Genomic DNA, 22,763 nt, shown 5'->3' on the forward strand with positions numbered 1-22,763 from the left:
ATTAACTTATGTAAGTCTGTCTTTATCACACTTCGGTTGGGGAGGGAGGGGGAGGGGAGGTTTGAGCCGACCCTCTACTTTCAATTTTAGTGTTTAAAATAGGGTTGGGCCGGATACTTTTTTGGCCGGTTACCGGATATCCGGATGATTTCAAATGCCGGATATCCGGTAACCGGCCGGATATCCGGCCAATGCCGAATATCCGGCAAATATCCGGTTATCCGGCAAAATTACCGGATATCCGGCCGGATAACCGGCCAAATTACCAGATATTAAAGTAGTAAAAAAAAATTTCTTCAAAAATCTTATACAAATTTACATAAAGTTAAACTTATTCAGAAAAAATGTTCTTCTAGCTTCAATAATAAGAAAATTATAGCCATTTAAGATTTTAAAAAGCAGAGATTTTTGGTGTAAAGTATAAAAAATTAAAGAGCCGGATATCCGGCCGGATATCTGGCCACACCGGATATCCGGCCCAACCCTAGTTTAAAATGATTTTTTTATGGGGGGGGTGGAAGATTGATTATTTTTTCTAAAATTGATTCTGAAAGTTGGAGGTAGCTGGACAAAGTGTCCTAAAAAATTAGCTATGTGACGTCATAAAAATGAGGGAGATGAGATGAGAAGTGGGAAAGAAAACCCCTAAAAAGAGTTGGATAGGAGAAAAACTAAACTACTTAACTTTTGTGTCACTTTTGAGGAAGACGATTCCTTTTTCTTCCATCTCTTTTGAAGATATTTTCTTCCCCCCTTTCCTTTTTCTTTTCCCTTTATATGACGTCATATGAATCGTCTTCCTAAAAAGTGACACAAAAGTTATGTAGTTTAGTCTTTCTCGATGGATAGTCCCTCATTTTTATGACGTCACAAGGCTGATTTTTGAGACACTTTGTCCAGCTACGGATTTATATTAACCTTTACTGGACCTAAATGAAGCTTTACTGTAAACGAACACCATATCGGTTAATTGAGATAGTACGCGACAGACACACAGTAACCAGGATTATAAAAGTAGGTCTAATGAAAAATAATTAAAACTTTTCATTAAATTACAATATGATGAAAATAAGATATAATTATATAAAAGTAAATGATTAAAAAAACTGTAGTGACGTCGAACAATCTTTTGTTTCAACAATAACAGCGGGTAAGTTTTTTTTTGTTATTGTTAGTTGATCTACTCTATAAATAGTTTTTTTTGTGTTTTTGGTGGTTACTATCTATCTTCTATAATACAAAGTAGAACGTTATCTCTCTGTTTGAAGTTTAAGATCTTGGTAACAACTGAACTAATTGGGTTCTACTCTTCAGAGAATATTTTCATTACTGGTCCTGTTGTGGTTTAAGGCTATTTTCTTAGGGGGGTGATACACCCTTATCCCCCTCCAAAAGAACTCCCCCCCCCCGAATTTTTTTCTTTCTTTTTGTAAACAAAAACAAATAAGCAGGGTGGGGGAACCTCCACTGCAACCTTGGGGCGAAGCCCACGTGAAAAAATACCCTCTCACCAACAAAAAAATGATCGGACGTTTCCATATAGGAGGGGGACTTCCCAAACCTCTTAGGGCTTCGCCTATAGAGGCTAGAGGCGAAAACACTAGAACAATAGTAAGTGGCAAGGTTTATAAAAGCTAAAGATCCCAGAAAAAGCTGCTCTGAATTGGTCATACTTGGGATGGTATTATGCCTACTCCGTCCTCCCCTAGTGGCAAAGGGCATATTAACTTGTTATTAAACATAAAGAAGTAAGTTTTTAATTGTGTCAAATAAAAGATTTTAGAAATGGCTGATCTGATTAGTTTTTGCTTTTTTAAGAACATAATATCAAAAACGAAAATTTATTGGCAATTATAGTTTTTAAAAAAAAACAATATTTTTATTTACTGTTTTATATTAATTCTATTGCACATATTCTTCTTTGTTGGTTTTTTTAAATTGAGTTAAAATAATTTTTTAACAACAATTTTTATAAATAACCTGTCTACAACGTTTTATTTATAATTAATTCGTGTCTTTTTGACTTTCACATCGCGTTTGATACTGAAATAGGGGTTAGGTAATAGTTATTTCTCGCATCGTATTATAACCAGCTTTTCGCGTAATATGCACAATTACAAGATTAAAACCAGTTTTTTTAGCCCTCGAGATGCCGAAGAAAGTAAGCTATTAATCATTAAGTTCTGATAACTAAGGGGGTAAAATTGCTTTAAAAAAAGTTCAGTATTTTTGCACTAGATCTATATTTTATTTTAGCTGGTGTTTTAGACCCTAATCAGATTGCCCCGAGAGTTTCTACTGAATGTTTCAGGTAAAAAGACAAATAGATAGATGGGTAGATTCAGGAATTAATAGATTATTAAATTGATGTGATTTAATTGTATAGCCTCTAGGGCAAGGACGTCCAAGCTTTTTTTATTCGGAGGGACGTAGATAGAAAAATAGATAGATAGGTTATGGATTGACAAACAAATAATTGGGTTGATAAAAGGGTAAATAGATAGTTAAATTGATGTAATAGATGAATTGCATCTAGGGAATCTGAAATTTATGAGATAGATAGGTAGGTAGAAGGATTAATAGATGAAAAATAGATTGATATGAATAAATAAGTCATACCACAAACAAACTTTGTGAACAAATTTAACTTTGATGCCAAAGGTATGGTTTAAAAAAAGAGGATTTTTTTATGAAAAGCAGCTTAAAGAGCCTAATAAAAATGACGACATACGACATAAACGGCCAATGATAGGACATTATACATTTTACCATTGGCCAATTATGTACAATGCATACTGATCTATTGGTTTGTATTATATATAACGTCATTTTTATCAGGCACTATAAGCTGCTTCTTCTATGATCCGGTTTCGGTTAGAGAGAATTGATACTTGTCTTTAAAAGTAATGGTAATTTTTTTTAATGTTTAGATTTGATTGTTTAAGCAGACCAGACCATCAATGCTGTGCTAAAAAGAATACTAAGTGAGTGATAAAAATAGCCTAAAACTATTCTAATACCCATGTAAAGCCTCCCCAAAATGAAGAATTGGGTTTAGCTCCTTTAGTGGCAACGCCTCTATAGGCGCGTTTCGTCGTATTTTCAAAGGAGCTTTTCCCCTATTTCTAGCCCCTGCAGGGCAATCACCTAACCTAACTTAAAATAACCTATCAAAAGCTTCTGTGAAAATATGACGAAACGTCCCTTAAGAGGCATTGCCACGAAAAAGACTATACCCGAAGAATTTTATCGAATTAATAATGAGTTTTGCCTGTATTGGGACAAAGCATTCTTCCTACTTTATAAAGCGCTTTTAACATTAGTAGAATTAAAATCATAATTAATGTCAGTGTTTGGCAGAGATTCGAACACATCCCCTACCCAACAATGAGCGATCGCACAGCATTTTGAGGGACTGCGGAAAGTGTCATGTGTGACGTCATAAAAATACATCTAAAAAAAAGGTTGAGAGGAGAAGTGGGAAAGGAAACCCACAAAATAGAGTTGGAGTTTTTTTATGACGTCACACATGACACTTTTCGTATCTACATTCCTAATTGAATGATTTATTGTTTAAGAAAACGGCAGACATCCCTGTATGAATTTGCTCTCCTACCAGTACAGAAATTATCCAGCCTTAGTAATAATAGAGGTCAGTAAATAAATCCTTATAACAAAGTAACATGATGTCTGTCTGTATATTTGTACCGAATTATCTCGCTAAACGCTGAACTGATATGGTTCTCCTTTACAGGGTAGCATATCACAGGTCCTTGGAAGGTTCATAACTAATTTTTGAGGAGGGTTACACCACTCTCCCATTAGATCCCCCCCCCAATTTTTTACTTTTCTTTTTAAATCTAAAATAAAAAACGGGTTATGAAAATCAACTGCCCCTCCTCAAGTGCTCCTAGAGGCCTCTCGGGGGGCGTAACCGATAGTAGATAGATAAAATAATAGATTGAATTATAGATAGATACATAGGTAGCTAATAAGATTGATAGAAAATAGGTAAATGTGTAATTATACTGAAAGTAAGATACATTAGTATGAAGAGTAGTGGGACAAAGTGTCCAAAAATAAGAGAGGTGAGAGGAGAAGTGGGAAAGAAAACCCCTAACGTATAAAGATTTACTTAGTTAGAAAGTAGATAATAGAATGTAGATAACTTGATAAACCGAAAGATATACACAGAAGGTTAGATAAACACAAAGGATGTGTTCATTATCTATAATACAAAGATCTCGGTAACCACTGAACCGATCGGATTCTACTCTTCAGGGAATATACCTACTGGTCCTGTGGTGGTTTTAGGCTATTTTCTAGGAGGGTGGGACACTTCCAACCCCCCCAAAAACAAAGATGTTGAAGATTTCCTTGGTCCTTTTTTTGGTTGTTGAAGATTTCCTTGGTCCTTTTACGAATTTCGCCTTAATTTTTTTTATTACCTCTTGGGGCAAAGCCCTTAGAGGCTAGGGGCGAGGCCGCTAGTAAAGTTAAATAGAAAGATACATCATTCCTAGTCAAAGAAATGACTGAAAACCTCTAAAAGTAGTCCAATTCTATAAAAAAAATTGGTGTTTTTTTAGTCATTTCTAATGCTAGGAACGAGATATTTTGAAACGGACAAAAGTTCATGATTGTACTTCTCAAGAACGTTTCAGGGAGCACCATGAAGCCATAGTTCTGATTCAATAAGTTTTTTACTTCCATTTAAAAATAACTATACAATTGAATGTGTGGTAGCCAACGGTTTTAAAATTTTAAATCACCCAGAGGTGTATTATACTTATAAAAGTCATATACACGTTCCCGCTTTGGTCTCAGATAAAAATGTCCAAAATCAACCCACCCTATTACAAATGTAATGTTAAACTGAATTTTTAAAAGAGATTTTGACAATAAAAAGGGGTGTTTTTTTGTTGTTAAAATGTAATCAGTTACTGGCAACCTAACCATCTGCCAAAAATTAGCTTATAATTTTGTTTCTGGGTTACGAAATGTAATATTCAAATTTCTATCATATTCATGAGCAATGGAAAACTTTCATTTTCATATACCTAAAATGTCATTTTGAAATGCCTATAACTTATTTGTTATTAATGCTGAAAGCTTCAAATTTGTGGTAATGGTTCTACTTGGTTTCCTTTAAATAAGAACAAATATAGAATAACTTGATAAAGCAATTTTATTACTGAAAAGATGACTCAAATAGATTAGTCATGAAGTTTTAAATATTTTGTTTTAATTTGCTGAGTCAATGTCTTAAGAATTCTGTACAATTTCCTTTAATTCAGAGATGCATAGCATCTCTATTACTGTGATATAAATATGTTGTAACATCAAATGAACATTAAACCACATTCTCTATTTATAAAGTAAACAAGCGGATACGCCTCAGAAGTCTCTAGAGGCACTTAAAGTAAGAGGGGATAAGTCGACCCCTCTCAATTTCAATTTGAGTTTTTAAAAGACAAAGATATTTTTTTCTGGTGGGGGGGGGGGAGTCATTTTTTCCTGGGTAGGTAAAGGCACTCTACCCTAAAATAGTTATAAACCTTCCTTGGACCTATAAGAAGCTTCAATCCAAAGGATAACCATATCGGTTAAGCAGTTAGCGAGATCCTTAGCTACAGACATAAAAGCTTTATACAATAGGAAATGGTTTGATATTGATATTACTATTAGTTTACATTTATATACATTCTTGTTTTATAAAACTATTTCAAAGAAAATTAAATTTAGATTTAAAGTGTATTACATTTCACATAAGTTTCAATTTACTGCAAAACGAATATTCAGGATAGTTTTTATTACATAGTTTGAAAACAGTACCTAAGTTTACTTTTCTAGCGATGACATTATCTGATATTATTTCAATTAACTTGGTCCTAAAGACCTCAGAAACAGTGGCCTTAGTAGGAAAGTTTTTCAGTATGTCTGTATTCTCTGTGAAATTCATTTTGGTGAATTTCATTGAAATCGTCAGTAAGTTTGATTAAAAATACTAGAATTAAATTTAAAATTGTTCTAAGCAATAAATGGTAATATCCTCTTAGAAATATTTTTAAAGAAGTTGTATCAACTTTTTTGCTTTTTATTCAAGATAGCTAGCCGGTTCTTTCAGTAAGTAGTAGATGTAAAATTTTTCATAGAATTCAGATATGCAATCGGTTTTTTTGTAGACCTCTTATTTTTAAAGTAATTTAAGTTTTTTAAAAAAATAATTAAGTCGGTTTTAAGGTACTAAAACGCAACAAAATAAAAGAAGAAAATAGCCAGTATGAACAAAAATAGTAAGATCTTTAATTTGACACCTTACTTTTAAAATTCTGTTGAGTAATTGTTGAAAAAATCAATTTTTTTAACCTCGGTTTAATCAAAACATTAAACCTAAATATTTTCTCATACAGACATAAAAAATATGGGTTCATATATACCATTAGAATGAGAAAAATAATATGAATCCATTCTAAGCAAAATTGAAAAAGTTTAAAAAAATTTTAATAAAAAATAGAAAAAATAAAAAGTTTATTTTAAGAATTGTAACTACTAAACTAGCCAATCACAAATTGCAAAAATTGACGAATCGGGAAGCTTAACCTATAAAACTAACCTATAGAATTGCCAGAAAAAAAGGAGAACTTTCAAACAATATATACAATAGATACTACAATAAATATAGTGATATTAAAGAACATGTAAAGAATGAAAAATTATGAACAAATATGCATCAGTCTGTTTATAAACTTCAAAACAATGCAGTTAAAAATACATTATTGTTTCTTGTGTTTAAAAAATATCTGCTACATTGCATTGTCTTTTGTTTAGGTTTTATTCAGGTTTGGTTCAAGCTAACCCTTTAAAGCCGAAAATTATGATTCTTAAAATATTATAGTTTTATAAAACTTTTTCAATTTTGCTTAGAATAGATTTGTAATATTTTTCTGATTCTAAAGGTATATATGAACCCATGTTTTTTATGTCTGTTTGAGAAAATATTTAGGTCTAAAGTTTTTATTAAACCGAGGTTAAAAAATAGATTTTTTCAATAATTACTCAACAGAATTTTAAAAGTAAGGTGTCAAATTAAAGATCTTACTATTTTTGTTCATACTGGCCATTTTCTTCTTTTATTTTGTTGCGTTTTAGTACCTTAAAACCGACTTAATTATTTTTTTTAAAACTTAAATTACTTAAAAAATAAGAGGTCTACAAAAAAAACCGATTGCATATCTGAATTCTATGAAAAATTTTACATCTACTACTTACTGAAAGAACCGGCTAGCTATCTTAAATAAAAAGCAAAAAAGTTGATACAACTTCTTTTGAAAATTTTAGTACCTCCCCCCTCTCTCTGGCCGTCCCGCTCGGCCCTCTTGCCTGCCTAGCCGCAGCTCTCGGCTTCCTTGCCTACCTAGCCGCAGCGCTCGGCCCCCTTGCCTGCCTAGCCGCAGCGCTCGGCTCCCTTGCCTAAAACCTAACCTAACCTAAAATAGTTGTTCTGTCGGGGTGGACTCAAGAGGAGAACGCCCAATAAATAATATATAACGTTTTTTATGTATCTTCGCTGTTTTAAAAATTCTTGTTGTTAAAAGACATTAAATTTAATCTCAAATGGATCTATGAAGCTTTTACTTGTATCGGTTTTACTAAAATGACTAGCTAAGCAACAAAAAGTTTCTTTTACATAACTTAATTGTACTTTATGAATAGATTATTTTTTTCTTCTCAATTATTTGGTATAATACACTTTAAATTGAATTTATTTCAGAAAAAAGTAATTTTATAATCCAAAAGAAAAAAGTACATCTAAATATAAAGAAAAAGTTTTCATTTAGTGTATCAGATTTTTATCGTAGTAAAATAATTTTGTCAATACCTATTACAGCAAAAATCAGGTTAGAACCAACAAATATTCTTACGTTTATAATCTATAACGGAAGCAGCTTTTAATATCTATAAAAAATTTCGTCATACAATACAAATGACCAATGTAAGGCCAGTATACATTTTACCATTGGTCAATTAAAATGTATAATGGCCTACCATTGGTTATTTGTATTGTATTTTTTATAGCCACTAAAAGCCAACGACAAAATTAACGAACGAATGTTTCTTAATTGAACGCAGATGATTAAAGTCCCTCAACAGATTATGACGTCATACGATAAAATAACCAATGAGAGGTCAGTATACATGTTACCATTGGTCAATTAAAACGTATACTGGCCTATCATTGGTCATTTGTATTGTATTTTACAGGCACTAATGACAAATGAATGATTCCTAATATAACTTATATCTTCAAAATTATTTCAAAAACAATTACGTTTTTCTTGTTACTGTTAACAAGCAAAGAATCAAATAACAATTATGGCTTCTTGGAATAATTCTCTCTTTATGTACACAAAAAACTTATAAATATTTCTTTAGAACAATATTGATTTAGGCTTAATTCTTTAAAGAAATTTTTATTAATAGTTTTTTTATAACTATAAAAAGTGTCATCCTTGTTTAAAGTAATAGGAAATATTATAAAAATAGTGTTGATTATATTATGAATAGTGTCATCCTTGTTTAAATTAAAAGGAAAAAGTGTAAAAATAGGATTGACTAAACTATGGTTGCTGTCATCCTTGTTTAAATTTATTGGAAATAGTGTAAATAGAATTAACTAAACTATGAATAGTGTCATCATTGTTTAAATTAATAGGAAATAGTATAAAAATAAAGTTAACTAAACTATGAATAGTGTCATCATTGTTTAAATTAATGGATAAATAGTAAAAAAATAGGATTGACCAGAATATGATTAGTGTTATCCTTGTTTGAATTAATAGAAATAGTGTAAACATAGAGTTGTCTTCTATCAATTTTCTCCACGTGAAATAACACACTACAAATTTTGCACAAAAAAGAGGATTCGCACAATACCACTGATGGCGAGGAAATGCTAATAGAATAAATATTTTTATCCTTAAATTTTAATAAATTTAAAAGGAACTAAATCTATAAAATATTGATTATTGTCTTATTCCTAAAAACTAGGAAATTAGATTTAACACAAAACAAATAGAGTAAAATCCATTAAAGCAAAGTTTAACAAATTAGGACACACTAAATATTTGACAGAAGTTTGGTATTAATTGTAGCTAAACGTTTTATTTCAATTGTACATTTTAGCTATTTTTTAACGATTTAACAATATTGTATGACAACAAATTAATCAATATCATTTGCAAACTTCTCTTAGGTTAGATAGGGTCAGTTCTCAGATAAATGGATATATGCATAGGCTAGAATCATATAATTTCACACTTAGGTATTTCTATCCTATGATATAAATTAGTTAGCTCTTTTTGTTTGTAGCAAAGGATCTCGCTAACCTTTTAACTGTTATGGTCCTCCTTTACAGTGAGGCTTCTGATAGGTCCACGGATGGTTTTAGGCTATTTTATTTTTATCAAAAAATATTGGGTATGGTTTTAGGCTATTTTTCTGCCTTTCCATATAACTGCTATTATAGAGCCTCTAGATACTAGGGGCGCAGTCGCTAGTCCTTATAATAAAGTAACAGGATGTTTGTCTGTGTGTACCGAAGGATCTCGCTAACCGGTGAACCGATCGGGTTCTCTATAACAGGGTAGCTTCTCATAGGTCCTGGGAAGGTTTATAACTATTTTTGGGGAGGGTACCATCACCCTCTCAAGAAAAATCGCCCCTAGAAAAAAATCCCCTCCTCAAATTATTTTTTTTAATTTCATTTTTTTTAACTGAACACCCCCCCCCCCCAACCCCCCCACCCCAACCTAACACAAGGGGGACAAAGTGGCTCAAAAATCACCTATGTGACGTCATAAAAATGAGGGAGATGTAAGCAGAAGTGGAATAGTAAACCCCTAAAAAAGGAAATTGATAATTCCTCATTTTTACGACGTCACATGGCTTATTTTTGAAACACTTTGTCCCACTACCCCCCGACCCAAAGGGAAATCTATTGTTATGATTTTTCGGCTGTAGTAAACATCCATTTATCCCTATAAGGGGCCTGATGAATGACTTGTAAAAGAAAAGTTTTCCTGTATTATTGTTTATTGTTATCTTAGAGAATTGGAGACAAACTAAATGCATTGCTTGCAACTAATCAAAAAAGTTGTGGCTCCTATTAAACTTCAACCAATACATTGTTTCGACTAATCATTGTTAGTCAGGGCTCTAAAGGGATAAGACAATGGCTGATGATATGACCGTCGGTACGTCTGATTCATTGTTGAATTTAAATTTAATTAACAATTAAAAATATATCTCAACCTTAACATTTTTAGATTAGTAACTACCCAGCATATACTTTTATCGCATTATTTTAAGGAACATGTCGCATTAATACGTCCTTAATGACGTAACTTTTTTATTACTATACAAATGACGTTTCATATTTTTTAAATTTTTTTAAAAGACGTATTGGGTACCAAAAACATGTCGTTATCTTTAAAAAAACGTCACCAAAAAAAATATAAATAATAACAATATTTTGAATTTAATGACATTTTATCTTAAATAAAGACACATTGACACGTCAATTTTTCCTTTAAAACGTCCAGAAAAACAAGATGGCCGCCAAACTTTCAAAATTGTATTATAATTTTTTATTATTTGTGGTAAATAAAATGATTAAATTTAATTCAATTTAAATCATTTAAGGCTGTATTAAGACGTCGAATTTTTATAAAACGTCAAAAAAAACAATATGGCTACCAAATTAGGTAATGTATTATTTACTTACAAACAAAATAGTAGAAATAATTCAGGGTTAAAATAAATCTAACAATTTTGAATCAAACACATAATATGTTTCTATTATTTCATTGCTTACTGAATAGTTTCATGACCTATATATATATGGTTCTATTCTTTGTAGAATGTCTCACCAAAAAAATTAGTTTTCATAAAATACATGCATAAAGGAACTAAAATATAAATTCATAGTGGTGTCTGTAGTACTAATATCCTTCATTTCATTACAAAATAACAATTGTCAAACTAAAAATAAGGTCAAAACATTGAGAAAACAAAGCTAAACAATTAGTGATTTGAACTGCCATCTGGTGTCAAAATCAGTAACTATTTGATCCATTTCCTTTTTAAATTTATATAAGATCATTTTAATGCGTCCTTATTTTTCAATATGTCATTTAAATTATTTAATTAATAAAGATGACTTATTACAAATAAAGGACGTATTGATTCCACATTATTTATTTTATTTACTGTCACATTAATATGTAATTTTATAACAAATATTAATATGTGGAAAAAATAGAATATGACGTATTGAAACAACCTTAATTTTTATATTTAATCAGGCATTAATTTGTAATTTCTTTTTTTAAGAAAAATAATGGCAAATAAAAAACAATTAAGGCCATATTAATAAGTAATTTTCTTTAAATACGTCACAAAAAAGACGTATTGAAAATTAACGACATGTTAATGCAACATTTCTAAAGAAACAAAACCACTTTAGTAGATGCTGGGTACTGCTTTTTCATTAGGAAATATATTTAAAAGAAAAATCTTCATTATTAATCTTAACTCTTGTAGATGTGAATCAAGCAATATTAGCTTGGCCAGAACCTAGTAAAAGAGTCTGACTTTGATTATAAAGTAAAAAAATTAGCCAATGAGAGGCTAATATAAATTTTACCATTGGTCAATTACAGTGTATACTGGCCTCTCATTGGCTAATTTTTTTTCTGTCATAATCAGAGTCAGACACTTTTACTAGGTTCGCTTGGCCATTATTTTAATTTTTTATTATATAATTAAGCAAGCATCTTATTTTTTACACCAAAATAAAAAGAGGTTACATAAGTTGTTTCCTGAAAAAGGAAAATGGTTCCTCTTTCCTACTAAAAGTTATCTTATTTACACCACCCATCAAGTTAAGAAAATTAGATCATTTAAAAAACTTGTTACATAACAAAAGTTTGGGGAAATGATGTAAAACAAAATAACAAGGAGTATTACGTCCATTGGTGGAAAGGTAATATTTATTATAAACATTTCTATCTTTAAAGATAAATAATAAATGCAAAAAATGTCTGTCCATCTGTAAAATTAAGTTTTCTACTTTTCAGGAAATATAACTAGTGGTTGTGTGATGGGTTTAGGCTATTTTCTTGGTGTAACGCATTGAAAAAGTGTGCCTCCAAAATTCTTCTCACCAAAAACAAAAAAAAATTGAGGGCGAAATTTTAAATAAGAAACATTTCACAGCAAAAACATTTCCTCCTAAAGGCTAGGGGCAAAGTCAATGTTATTCTAAATGTATCTTTTTAAATTGAACGTTTTTCCTCCATTCAATCTTTATAAAATGTATTGCATTGTCCAAAACAGAAATCTATCAACTTGTGTATTTCTTATTGGTATTTTAAATAAGCATAGCATCTCCTTATAGTTATCATATAAAAGTTACATGATGCCTTTCTGTGTGTGTGTAGCTTAAGATATCACTTACTACTGGAACACTAAGGTTCTCCTTTACAGTGAAGCTTCTTACAGATCCAGGGAAGGTTTTAACTGTTTTGGGGGAGGGTACCTATACCCTCCCAAGAGAAATACCCCTGGAAAAAAATCTCTTACTTAATATTGAAAGAGTGGGGTTAATTTAGGCACCACTCTCTCTCCCCTAAGTAGCCTTAGAGGCCTCTAGGGGCGTAACCGGTTTTATTTACAATTAGCAGTTTGGCCATAAAATTCATGTTAACCCCTAATCCGATTAAATTTTTGCCTTGTAAGGAAACTTGTCACAGCTCCTGGTACAATTTTAATTTTAGGTCTTTTTTGCCCCTCCCTTTCCTTTGAAATAATAATATTTTACATTCTGAAAATCTAGATTTTAATATTTTACCAATTTAATAAAGTGTAATATTTTTAGATGATTAGAATGAGTTCCCCCTAAACCAATGCAATTCAATTCCCCCACCCAGACCTCCCTCCCCAGGTTAATTTTTTTCATTTTTTCTATTCTAGCGGTTAAACTCTTTGCAAACTTGAGGGAAGGGAGGGGGGGGGGGGGACGACACTTTACTTCACATTACAGTTTTTTTTTTTTAATTTTAAAAGTTTTTGAGGGGGTTTAGACCCTGCCTAATACGTGTTAGGTTAATGTTAAAGGCCTTAGAAAGTTAAATATTACCATTTAATGATGTATTATTCTATAAAGGAAAATTTCTCCTAACTAATATAAAATAATATTCTAAATTCATATCTCTGTTTTATTTCTCTCTTTTTCTCTCTCTCTCTCTCTCTCTCTCTCTCTCTCTCTCTCTCTCTCTCTCTCTCTCTCTCTCTCTCTTTCTCCCTGCCTCCCACTCTCTCTCTCTTTCTATCTTCCTTCTTTCTCTCCCTAATTCTCTATTTTTTCTTTTATATCTCTTTTTTTTCTAATTCTCAATTTAATGAATTTTTAATAAATATTCTGTTTACAATGCAATGTATTACTTTTTTCAGCTTGGTCAAAACTCTGGTTTTGACATTTTAATTCAGGCTAATAGGTTGCAATCAGGGTTCTAGAGGGATAAGACAATAGCAGATAAATTGATATACGTCCCCAATGATGATACACAAAATTATTCCTGCAGTATATTCTAATTAGTGGTTAAAACGCCTATACTCTTAATTTAATTTAACCAACTAATTAAATCCCCAAAGTTGTTTAGCTAACAAATAAGAAAATGTTATTATAAAACTTTGGGGACAAGTGTAATAAACAGTCCAATGTCCCCTTTCTCCTTGGGTTGCAATACACAGTATATAATGCAAAGTAGTTAGAATTATCCAAAGAATTATTCAGATTTTTAAAAAATAATATTTTTTTTAGTGGTTATGTGGTATCCGCCGAGGATAAATGGCAGACACCGGAGTTCAATTAGATTACGGCAGTGTGACAGACGTGGACACCTTACTATAGAGAAGCTACGCTTCTCTAGCATTCACTAGATAATGATCAACATCTATTTCAGTTGTCACTTTATTGAAGGTTTAAAAGATACTAAAGCTATATACAACAAACAATAATTACATGGATCGGAATAAATAATCATAACATAAAAGCATCATAATACATATACAATGGTCAGTTTGGGCAATAATGATCCCCCATCCCTGAAAAGGGTGGGGGAGAATTAAGAATACAGTTAACCATAATAAACATGACAGATTCAATCATTAATTTTAAGCATAGGGAGGGGGTCGCTAGACCCCTTCCCCAGGACTCGGGGGAGGGCCATTGACCCTCCACCGAACCCTAGATCAGGGGTGCCATAGGCATGGCTCACGGTTGCCGAATACCACAACTCTCCCCTCGGAAGGCTGGGAGATGATTTCCCTACCAGACTTCCGACAGTGGTTGAGGCCTTCGGTCCGCTCCTTAGGGCTAAGATATATATACAAACGATAATGATTCAATGGAATCCTAGTGGTGAGTGTCTTCTTAGGGTTGATGGGCTCCCAATGTGGGATAGAAGGCAGAGGCTGGCTTGGGTTGGACACGTTGGTCAGCGCCGGCAGGTATCAGGTTTGCTGGTGGCACAGTTGTTGCTGGAACAGTCAGCAGTGGGGCCTGCTGGTTGTTGTTGGCAGCGGCTGGGGCGCTGGCCGCCAGGTTGATCGTCTGAGCAGCAGCCTGTCCTCCTGAGGGGCCGCGGGGTCTGCCAGAGGGCGGTCCTGGCCTACCTGGGCGGTCATGCCCGCTGTCAGTTGATTTCATAGACACCATTTCCTCGGCTGCTTCCCGGCCGATGGGAATGGCATCCCAGTCCACTGAAAAGTCCCGGGACTTGGCATGGTTGAGCCTGGCTCTAGCCAGCGCTTTCCTATACAAAGCTGGATGGTACAGGAACACTTGTGATATCGCATTCAGGGCTGCCCGGACTCCTCCTTGTGCTGCTGCCAGGGAAATGATGGTTAGGTCCCCCAGCAGTTTGAGGATCAACAACAGCAAACACAGTATGGCTGCGCCATCTCCCCACTCGTGGATGGCTTGTCTAAATTCAGCCCAGACATCCAGGGCTGCCTCTCCTTCCTCCGCCAGTCGGTCAATGTTGTAGGACACTATCCCATGGTCTCCTGTGGCCGAACAGCTGCCTTGCTGAACGCAGGAGCCATAGGATAGGCCGGTCAGCATGGCACTCTTGTATGCTGGGAACGCCAGCAGTTGTTGCCAGTCGTTCAACTCAGCCTGCGAATACAAGCCCCCTGAACTGAAGTCATCTAAGGGCTCTGTCAACAATTGCTTAGGCGTATCCAGCAGTGGTGGCCTTTTCTTAGGAGCGGGGGTTAACTCTATCCAGCCTTCCTCCGCGTGCACAGTCAGGGGGTAGGTGGAGGAGCAGGGGATCTTGGTGGCGTGTTCACTATATACCCGTGTCACAGCGTCTACAAAACCTGTGGGCTCTACTGGCACTTTGTCCCAACACTCCTTGTGTTCGCGGACAACGTATTTATGGCGTTGGCAGGTCAGCTGCAGCAGGATGTCTCCCCTCAGTACCGAGAACGTGCTCCCCTGGACACGCACCGGGTGGGCCGGGTCTAGTTGCTGGAGCTTCCAGCAGTTGGCCGCTACTTCTTCTGCTGCGGTGCTTTTCATGCGCGTTTCCAGGGTAAACCCAATATAACCTGCATGTATTTGGGCTTGAAGGGGAACGTCAACATCCCTGGCCGACACTCTGGGCAGCGCAGCCGCGGCTGGGTCAGCTGCCACGAACAACGCTGGATGGTTGGTGGCGTGGGCCTCGAAGTCGCAGTTCACAATCGAGGTGGGGTTGGTCATGTTGATGAAAAACTGGGCCTGATGGTCAACCAGATATGCATCCATCACCAGGCTGGGCTGGAGGCTGCGGATCAGCCTCAAGGGGCAATCTCTCCCCAGGTGGTCCCACACGTAGGTTGCTTCCCCAGTGATGCAGGACAGCTCAGAATGGGGACACTCTAGGGTCAGGTGGTCAGACTGGGACTCCACCCGTCCATCCTCCACCACATAGGTCTCTTCCTTGACCAGCAGCCGTCGCTCCTGGAGCACTAATTCATTGCGGTATAGCTGGCCCTCGAAGTGGACGTCCTCCCCTTCACAACCCACCCCCTCGGGGCTGTTGACGAGGGCGCCCACCATGTCGATGGTGAAGAACAGGGGATGGTTCAGCTGGAACGTCAGTGGCTGGGTCTTGCCTGGCAGCGTGTAGACTCGGTTCCTGGCCAGGTCTCGGCACGCTTCTGGGTCTATCTTGGTTGGCCTCATGAGGGTGGGGACCGAGGTCACCTTGAGGTGACCCCATACCCCACACCTGAATGTCCACTGGGACACGGTGAGCTGACAACTGTACCCGGTGGTTTCCCTCACCTTGACTTGCTGCAGGACGTGTACTTCATGGCCCAGGGGCACCTCCTGGTGTAGGGGCTCCGTGTTACACATCTTTTCTTTATTGTAGGATGTGACATGGGTGGGGTTGGCACAGTCCCATCCCACTAGGACGTAGCTGGTTGTAGGCCACACGGCTGCCAGCAGGAGGCCCCACAGGACCATCCACCAATGGGAGAGGCTTCCAGGCAACCATCTACCTCGTACACGCGGCTGGGGATCTTCAGCTCTGGTCACGGCTGCTTCTTGGGACTGGACACGGCTGGGTTGCTCCTGGCTAGATACAAGTTTCCATTGAGCGTTATCTTTATGCGGCCGGGGCACCCCGATACCCTCCCCAATGACAGACTGGCAAGCGACTGGCACTTGCCTGGGTGTTGGCTCCCCTAGCCCCAAGTGCTCCCTTCCCTTGTCCAAAGCATGCCCAGTGGCATGGGGCTGAAGTGCATGTGGCACAGGCTCGCCCTTACTCACTTCCCTCCACTGCCCTAGGAACTCAGGTGCATGTGGCACAGGCAAGTCCTTATTTTCCCAAATTTCAATCTCCCCAGCCTCTGGTGCAGGGGGCACAGGCAAGGCTGGGGTTTTACAATGGCTTGGATACAACACATTTAACAAATTCAACTTATCCTGATGTTGAGCAGCTAGGTTCCCTTGGCTGGCAGGGGGCTCTGGATGGCATGTAGCTGGGCTCTCCCTGCAGGCTGGTGGCGCTGGCTGACTGGAGGTGACGGGTGTCACCCCTTCCTCTGGGACTGCTGGCTCGTTCCAGGACTCAGGTCTCTCGGTGGCGGCGACGGTTGTCGCCCCAGACATCAGGTTGGAGGCTGGCTCGTTCCAGGATCCAGGTATCTCGGTGGCGGCGACGGTTGTCGCCCCAGGCACCAGGTGGGAGGCGCTGGATAGCACCCCCCCATCATCCCAGGTGGCGACGCCGGGTGGCGTCCCATACATCGATGCAGAGGCGCTGGCTAGCACCTCCTGCCTCTCTCGTTCGGCGGCTGCCAGGGCCTCCCCATACACCGTCTCAGGGACGCTGGGCAGCGCCCCTCCACTCTTGCTGGGTAGGCTCAGTCGGGCAGGTTCCATCATGTAGAGGCTAAAAGGCTGGGGCCTCAGGATCTCTGGCTCGGCGATGTTGTTGGGTTGTATCAGCTCTGGCCCCAGATGGTTGAGGCTGAAGCCTAGGCCAACCCGGTTGGGTTCAGCCGCGCCGCCCAGTACGTTGATCCTAGCTGGGACAGTCCCAAACTGCGGCATCCCATCGGCTCGGTCCACAGCTTTGGGAGCGGCTGCTTGCTGCGGTGGTGCTGGGGGCGCGCTCCCTTCCATGTGGGCCACTCTGCTGGGCTTCCCTGGAGGGGCGCCCTTATCGGCGGTGCGCCGGCGGCTGGCTACCTGGGCCCAGTCAGCTCTACAGTCGGCCGCCGTGTGACCGTCATAGTGACAACGCTCACACTTGGCAGAACGGTCACGGCGTGGCTGGGTACATCTCTCCTCTAGGCTAACTTCCACAGGCGTTGGGCAGTCTCGAGCTCGGTGGCCTCTCCCCTGGCAGCGGAAGCAGCGTCCTGGAACTTTGTCATCTGGAGCGACCTTCCCCATCTGGTGGAGACCCGGAGCCAAGGCGCCAATCTCCATTGGCTCCGAATCATCATACTGGGGCAACTGGATGCTGGCGGATCCAGTCAGCCCGTCGGTAGAGTCCACTAGGCACACACCTTCCTTCAGTTGCTTTGTGATCATGGTGACGGTAAACATGGCCTTACGAGTGTACTCAGGTACACTCGTAATTTCATGACCCATCATGATGCGTTTTACATTGGCGTTACGAATTCCACGATTTAATTCGTCCACCAACAACTCAAGATCCTCATGGCTATAGGCGTCCCGATACAGGGCACATTTAGTGGATATGTACGCCTGTATCGGTTCTGTCGAGTGTTGCTTGTAATCCCTAAACGCTTGTTTAAGCGTTTGGGATTCAAAAGCAGGACGAAATAACATTTCACACTCGGCCTTGACCTGCTCGTAGGTCAAGGCTTGGCCTGCCTCGCCAAACAGATGGGACGCCATTTCCGCCGCTTGCCCTACCAGTGACAGTAGGAGGGCGTTGCGGCGGTTGAGGGAATCATGAGGTGGCACGCGGTAAGCCGCCCATGACATCTCGAGTCTGCGGATATGTGACGACCAGGATTGCTTGGGCGGCCCTCTATACTCCGGCAGATTGCTCAGCATCAGCTTGCGGTACTCGGCTGGGGCCGGCTGAGGGTCATCCTGGAGCCATCCTGGGGCTTGGTCACCTCCTGGGGCTTGCGGCTGGTCCATTGGGTCAATGGTTCAACGGCGGGGCACAAAGTTATACAGTACTAAGATGAATGGTTTGTCACTTGAGGCTTTCTAGCCTAACAGCCAACACTGTTTGTATCACTAGGTTGGTAGTTTAGTTGCAAAGATATAACTTAGCTGTACTTATCACTAGTTAGGTGCTGAGGTTGTAGGGTAGGCTGGTAGGGGTAGATAGATGTTGAGGGTCTGAACTGCTGTCAGGAACTGATTGGGTTTTCCTTTATCACACTAGAGCTAGAAGGAGAGAAGCTTGTAATTCTTTATTTGCTAAAAATACCCCTGTTAAATGCTATGGAGTAGCTCCGCTCCGGTGTGTGTGTGTGTGTGCGTGAAATCTCCTGTCCTTGCAACGCGCGTACGCACCGTCAAATCCGCGCACACGGGGAAAACGCGCTCTCACCCCTCAACTCGCTCTCTCATTGGTCCGTTTCGTCCGTTGAATTTATGATATTTTCCGCACTCTGTTGCGCTACCCGTGAATGGCGCTCTGTGTGCCCGGTCGCTAGCCCCACACTACAGACGGACTTAGTCTAGTGTGGGTAGGAAGGGGGAAGCGCGTGAGGGGACGGGGGTAACTCCGTCCGTTCCCCCTGTGAGGGAGGGAGGTAACTGTGTGCTGGTGTAATAGTGCCTTTTCTTCTTAATCCTAGGCTTATCTATTATATCACCCTGATTGTATTTGCCTTCAATGGAGAGGGGCTCCTCCCTTTCCCTTGGAATAAGGGGTGTATTGTTGTTGTGCTGTGGGCTTGAGGTGTTTTGATTGTATATCAGGGTCTTTATTATATTACATCTAGCTTCTATTTTTGTCCTTATCACAATTGCATAACAGATTTGTTTACCAACCCTGTTCTATTTTTAGCTGTTATCACAATACACAATAAATCCAAGCCTGTTCTATTCTTAGATTTATCACAACACAACAATTTGTTTGCCAAGCTTTGCTCATAAATCTATTGTTTAGCCATCACACCAGGGTGGTAACCCCTGCAATGTAACATAATATCTGTTTTTCTAGATGGGTGGCTGCGTTGTAGCCTCTCAGGATACTTGGAGTTGACGTAGTTTTTCTCTGTTCTGGTGCACTACACTCGTATGTTGGCTCGCAGCTTGCAGCTATGTGGCATGTTTCAGCCTATCGGCGGCAGGGAATGTCCCGTCCTGCTAGCGCCGCTGATCCAAATCCGGCTGATGGCGGCAGGGAATGTCCCGTCCTGCTAGCGCCACTGGTTCGGATCCTGCTATTTCTTGCAGTAAAGTTGGCCTATTTTCAGCCGTTTACACTTATTTGGCTTGTTTCAGCCGGTCCGCAGGCCTGTTTCAGCCCTTTGAGCGCTCAATTCTCCGTTAGATATCGGCGCTGCTCGCGGTTATTCGTCAAATTTCGCTGTCTCGCTTCCACAACTGCCGGATGCAGAGTTAAACTTTGCTGTCCAGGGTGGGTAATTCAGGTTGCTTGCGTCAGTTTTGCCAGTTTCACTGCTGGGAGTACCTTAGCCTCAGATGCGCGTCTGCTCTACACTTGTGGTTCGCCGTAATCTCACACAGCTGTCACCAAAAGTTGTGGTATCCGCCGAGGATAAATGGCAGACACCGGAGTTCAATTAGATTACGGCAGTGTGACAGACGTGGACACCTTACTATAGAGAAGCTACGCTTCTCTAGCATTCACTAGATAATGATCAACATCTATTTCAGTTGTCACTTTATTGAAGGTTTAAAAGATACTAAAGCTATATACAACAAACAATAATTACATGGATCGGAATAAATAATCATAACATAAAAGCATCATAATACATATACAATGGTCAGTTTGGGCAATAATGATCCCCCATCCCTGAAAAGGGTGGGGGAGAATTAAGAATACAGTTAACCATAATAAACATGACAGATTCAATCATTAATTTTAAGCATAGGGAGGGGGTCGCTAGACCCCTTCCCCAGGACTCGGGGGAGGGCCATTGACCCTCCACCGAACCCTAGATCAGGGGTGCCATAGGCATGGCTCACGGTTGCCGAATACCACAGTTACATCAAAGTGTTAATGTTAGTTTGTCTGGCAATTTGTTTGTTGAACGTCGCTTTTAAAGATTTGGTCAACATTGTTTGTCAACGACATTTAGTCCTTTGCATTTTAAGACTTGATTGAATTGTCTGAATGTAATAAAACTTGTGTTTTCTGGCAATTAAATTAGGGAAACTATTTTTAAGATACGCTGTACATAAAAGTAAATTTTCATAGAAATTTTTTAAATGTTGATTGTTATATTTTTGCAAACTTCTCTATTAGAAATTGCACTATTTTGATATAGTTGTATAGGTTTATGATAAGATTTTCATGAATTTAGAAAATTGGTAATAAAACTAAACTATTGATATAAAAAGTGATATTTTATTGATTAGATAGATTCTGAAGCCTAACAATAAAAACATGTAGGTTTAGAAGATTTTTATAATGAATTTATTGTTCTAGAAGGTCAATCAGACAGAGACGGAATTTCTGAACATTAAATTTTCCTAAGAAATTCAACTAATCAAAGTTGACTTATGAATTAAATGATATCTGCCCTTTCATACTAAAATTTATACATTCTGTTACTAATATTAAGGTCAGATTGATCCTACACTATTTTCTTGCTGGTCAAAGTACGTATTTGTGGATCTAGAATTTCTATGTGTATTGGTTTTAAAAGCGAAGCTTTTCTATAATTAGGGTTGGTCCGTCCGTAAGTCCGTCCGTCTGTGACGGATAGCTTTTTTCGTTAATTTGGGCATGTTAGAATTGTCCTATTGATTTCAGACTTTGCATGATGATTCCTGTAGTAGTTAGGTACGATTTAGAAAGCGGAGCAACTTTATAATCGTTACGAGATTGTCCGTATGTCCATTTTAAACATGTTGATTTTTACCTTTTTGAACAACAAATTTTTATGTGATAAAATCATCCGATTTTTCTGATTTTTGGAATAAATATTCCTGGAACAAAAAAGAGCAATGTTATAGGCGATGCATCTCTATAATCAATTCCTAAAAAAATTACTGTATTTAAGCAGTTTTTGACCAAATTTACGAATAATTTTGTTCATACTTTTGTTGATTTACATTCTGATCTTCAGTTCTGATACTCTACAAGTGTTAATGTCCGTTAGTCCTTCTGTTTTAGAGCTTCGCTTTTTGGATATTGGCATCCTAGTTAATATAAGTTTATATAAATGTGATAGTTAGACTCACCATAAAGGTAGATTATTAGATGATTATTGATATAAATAACTTTTTTCATGAAATTGTAGTTAATTTATATTTTACTTTCAGATGCCCGCGTGACGGCAACAGTAACAAGGGTGGAAAAATCCATAAACATGGCCCCTTACATTTATTCAAATATCCTTATTTAATTTAAAAAATAGTTTAATAGTGAGGATTTGAATGAACTACTGTTTTCTTGTATGGCTAATATAATATTTTCTTATTTTATATGAATGTTAAGCAAATATTATAAATGTTATTGACTTTTACTTTAAGATTTTTGAATAGAATATAAAATCAGCATCACAATTGAACAAAAGTTCGTACAAAGTCCTCACTCTTTATATACAGTAAGAAATATTTGTAGAACACGAATCTTTTTTTTTAATTTTGATTTGTCTATTCTACCACATTATGCCAAAAGTGTTTTTTCCGTATGGCTCCGAATCTGGTTAATATCTGCTTTATTAGAATCAGTTCTGAGCCATACCGAAAAATCCTGTGTCGCATCGTATTGGTGACAATTTTTTAGGAATAATAAAATTTAAATCATAATATCATTTCTAGTTTCGTTAGACCGGGCCTGCGGTCCCTCGGTTCTAACAGAACTGGAATTATGATTTTTCATTTTACTATCCGCAGAAAAATGTCTATAATACGATGCAATAAATAACTATTCTGTATCTGTATGTATTTTTATGAACAAAGTTTCCACTTATTAAGTCTTCACTCTTTGCTTCTGGAC

General features: G+C 37.9%; 1 protein-coding gene across 1 annotated transcript in view; it reads left to right on the plus strand.

Moving 5' to 3' along the window:
• The window catches only part of LOC145335307 (uncharacterized), a 111,336-nt gene extending 88,939 nt beyond the window's left edge, over positions 1 to 22,397 (plus strand). Inside the window, exons 21-25 of the mRNA XM_080181043.1 lie at positions 1,111 to 1,150; positions 2,257 to 2,311; positions 2,931 to 2,984; positions 3,579 to 3,652; positions 22,085 to 22,397. Coding sequence (XP_080037169.1) covers positions 1,111 to 1,150; positions 2,257 to 2,311; positions 2,931 to 2,984; positions 3,579 to 3,652; positions 22,085 to 22,167 — 306 coding nt within the window. The 3' untranslated portion in view covers positions 22,168 to 22,397. The remainder of the gene's footprint in view (positions 1 to 1,110; positions 1,151 to 2,256; positions 2,312 to 2,930; positions 2,985 to 3,578; positions 3,653 to 22,084) is intronic.
• The last annotated feature ends 366 nt before the right edge of the window (positions 22,398 to 22,763 follow it).

This window comes from Acartia tonsa, chromosome 13, assembly GCF_053477335.1.
Source record: "Acartia tonsa isolate MP-2025a chromosome 13, ASM5347733v1, whole genome shotgun sequence".
NCBI classification, from domain to species: domain Eukaryota; kingdom Metazoa; phylum Arthropoda; class Copepoda; order Calanoida; family Acartiidae; genus Acartia; species Acartia tonsa.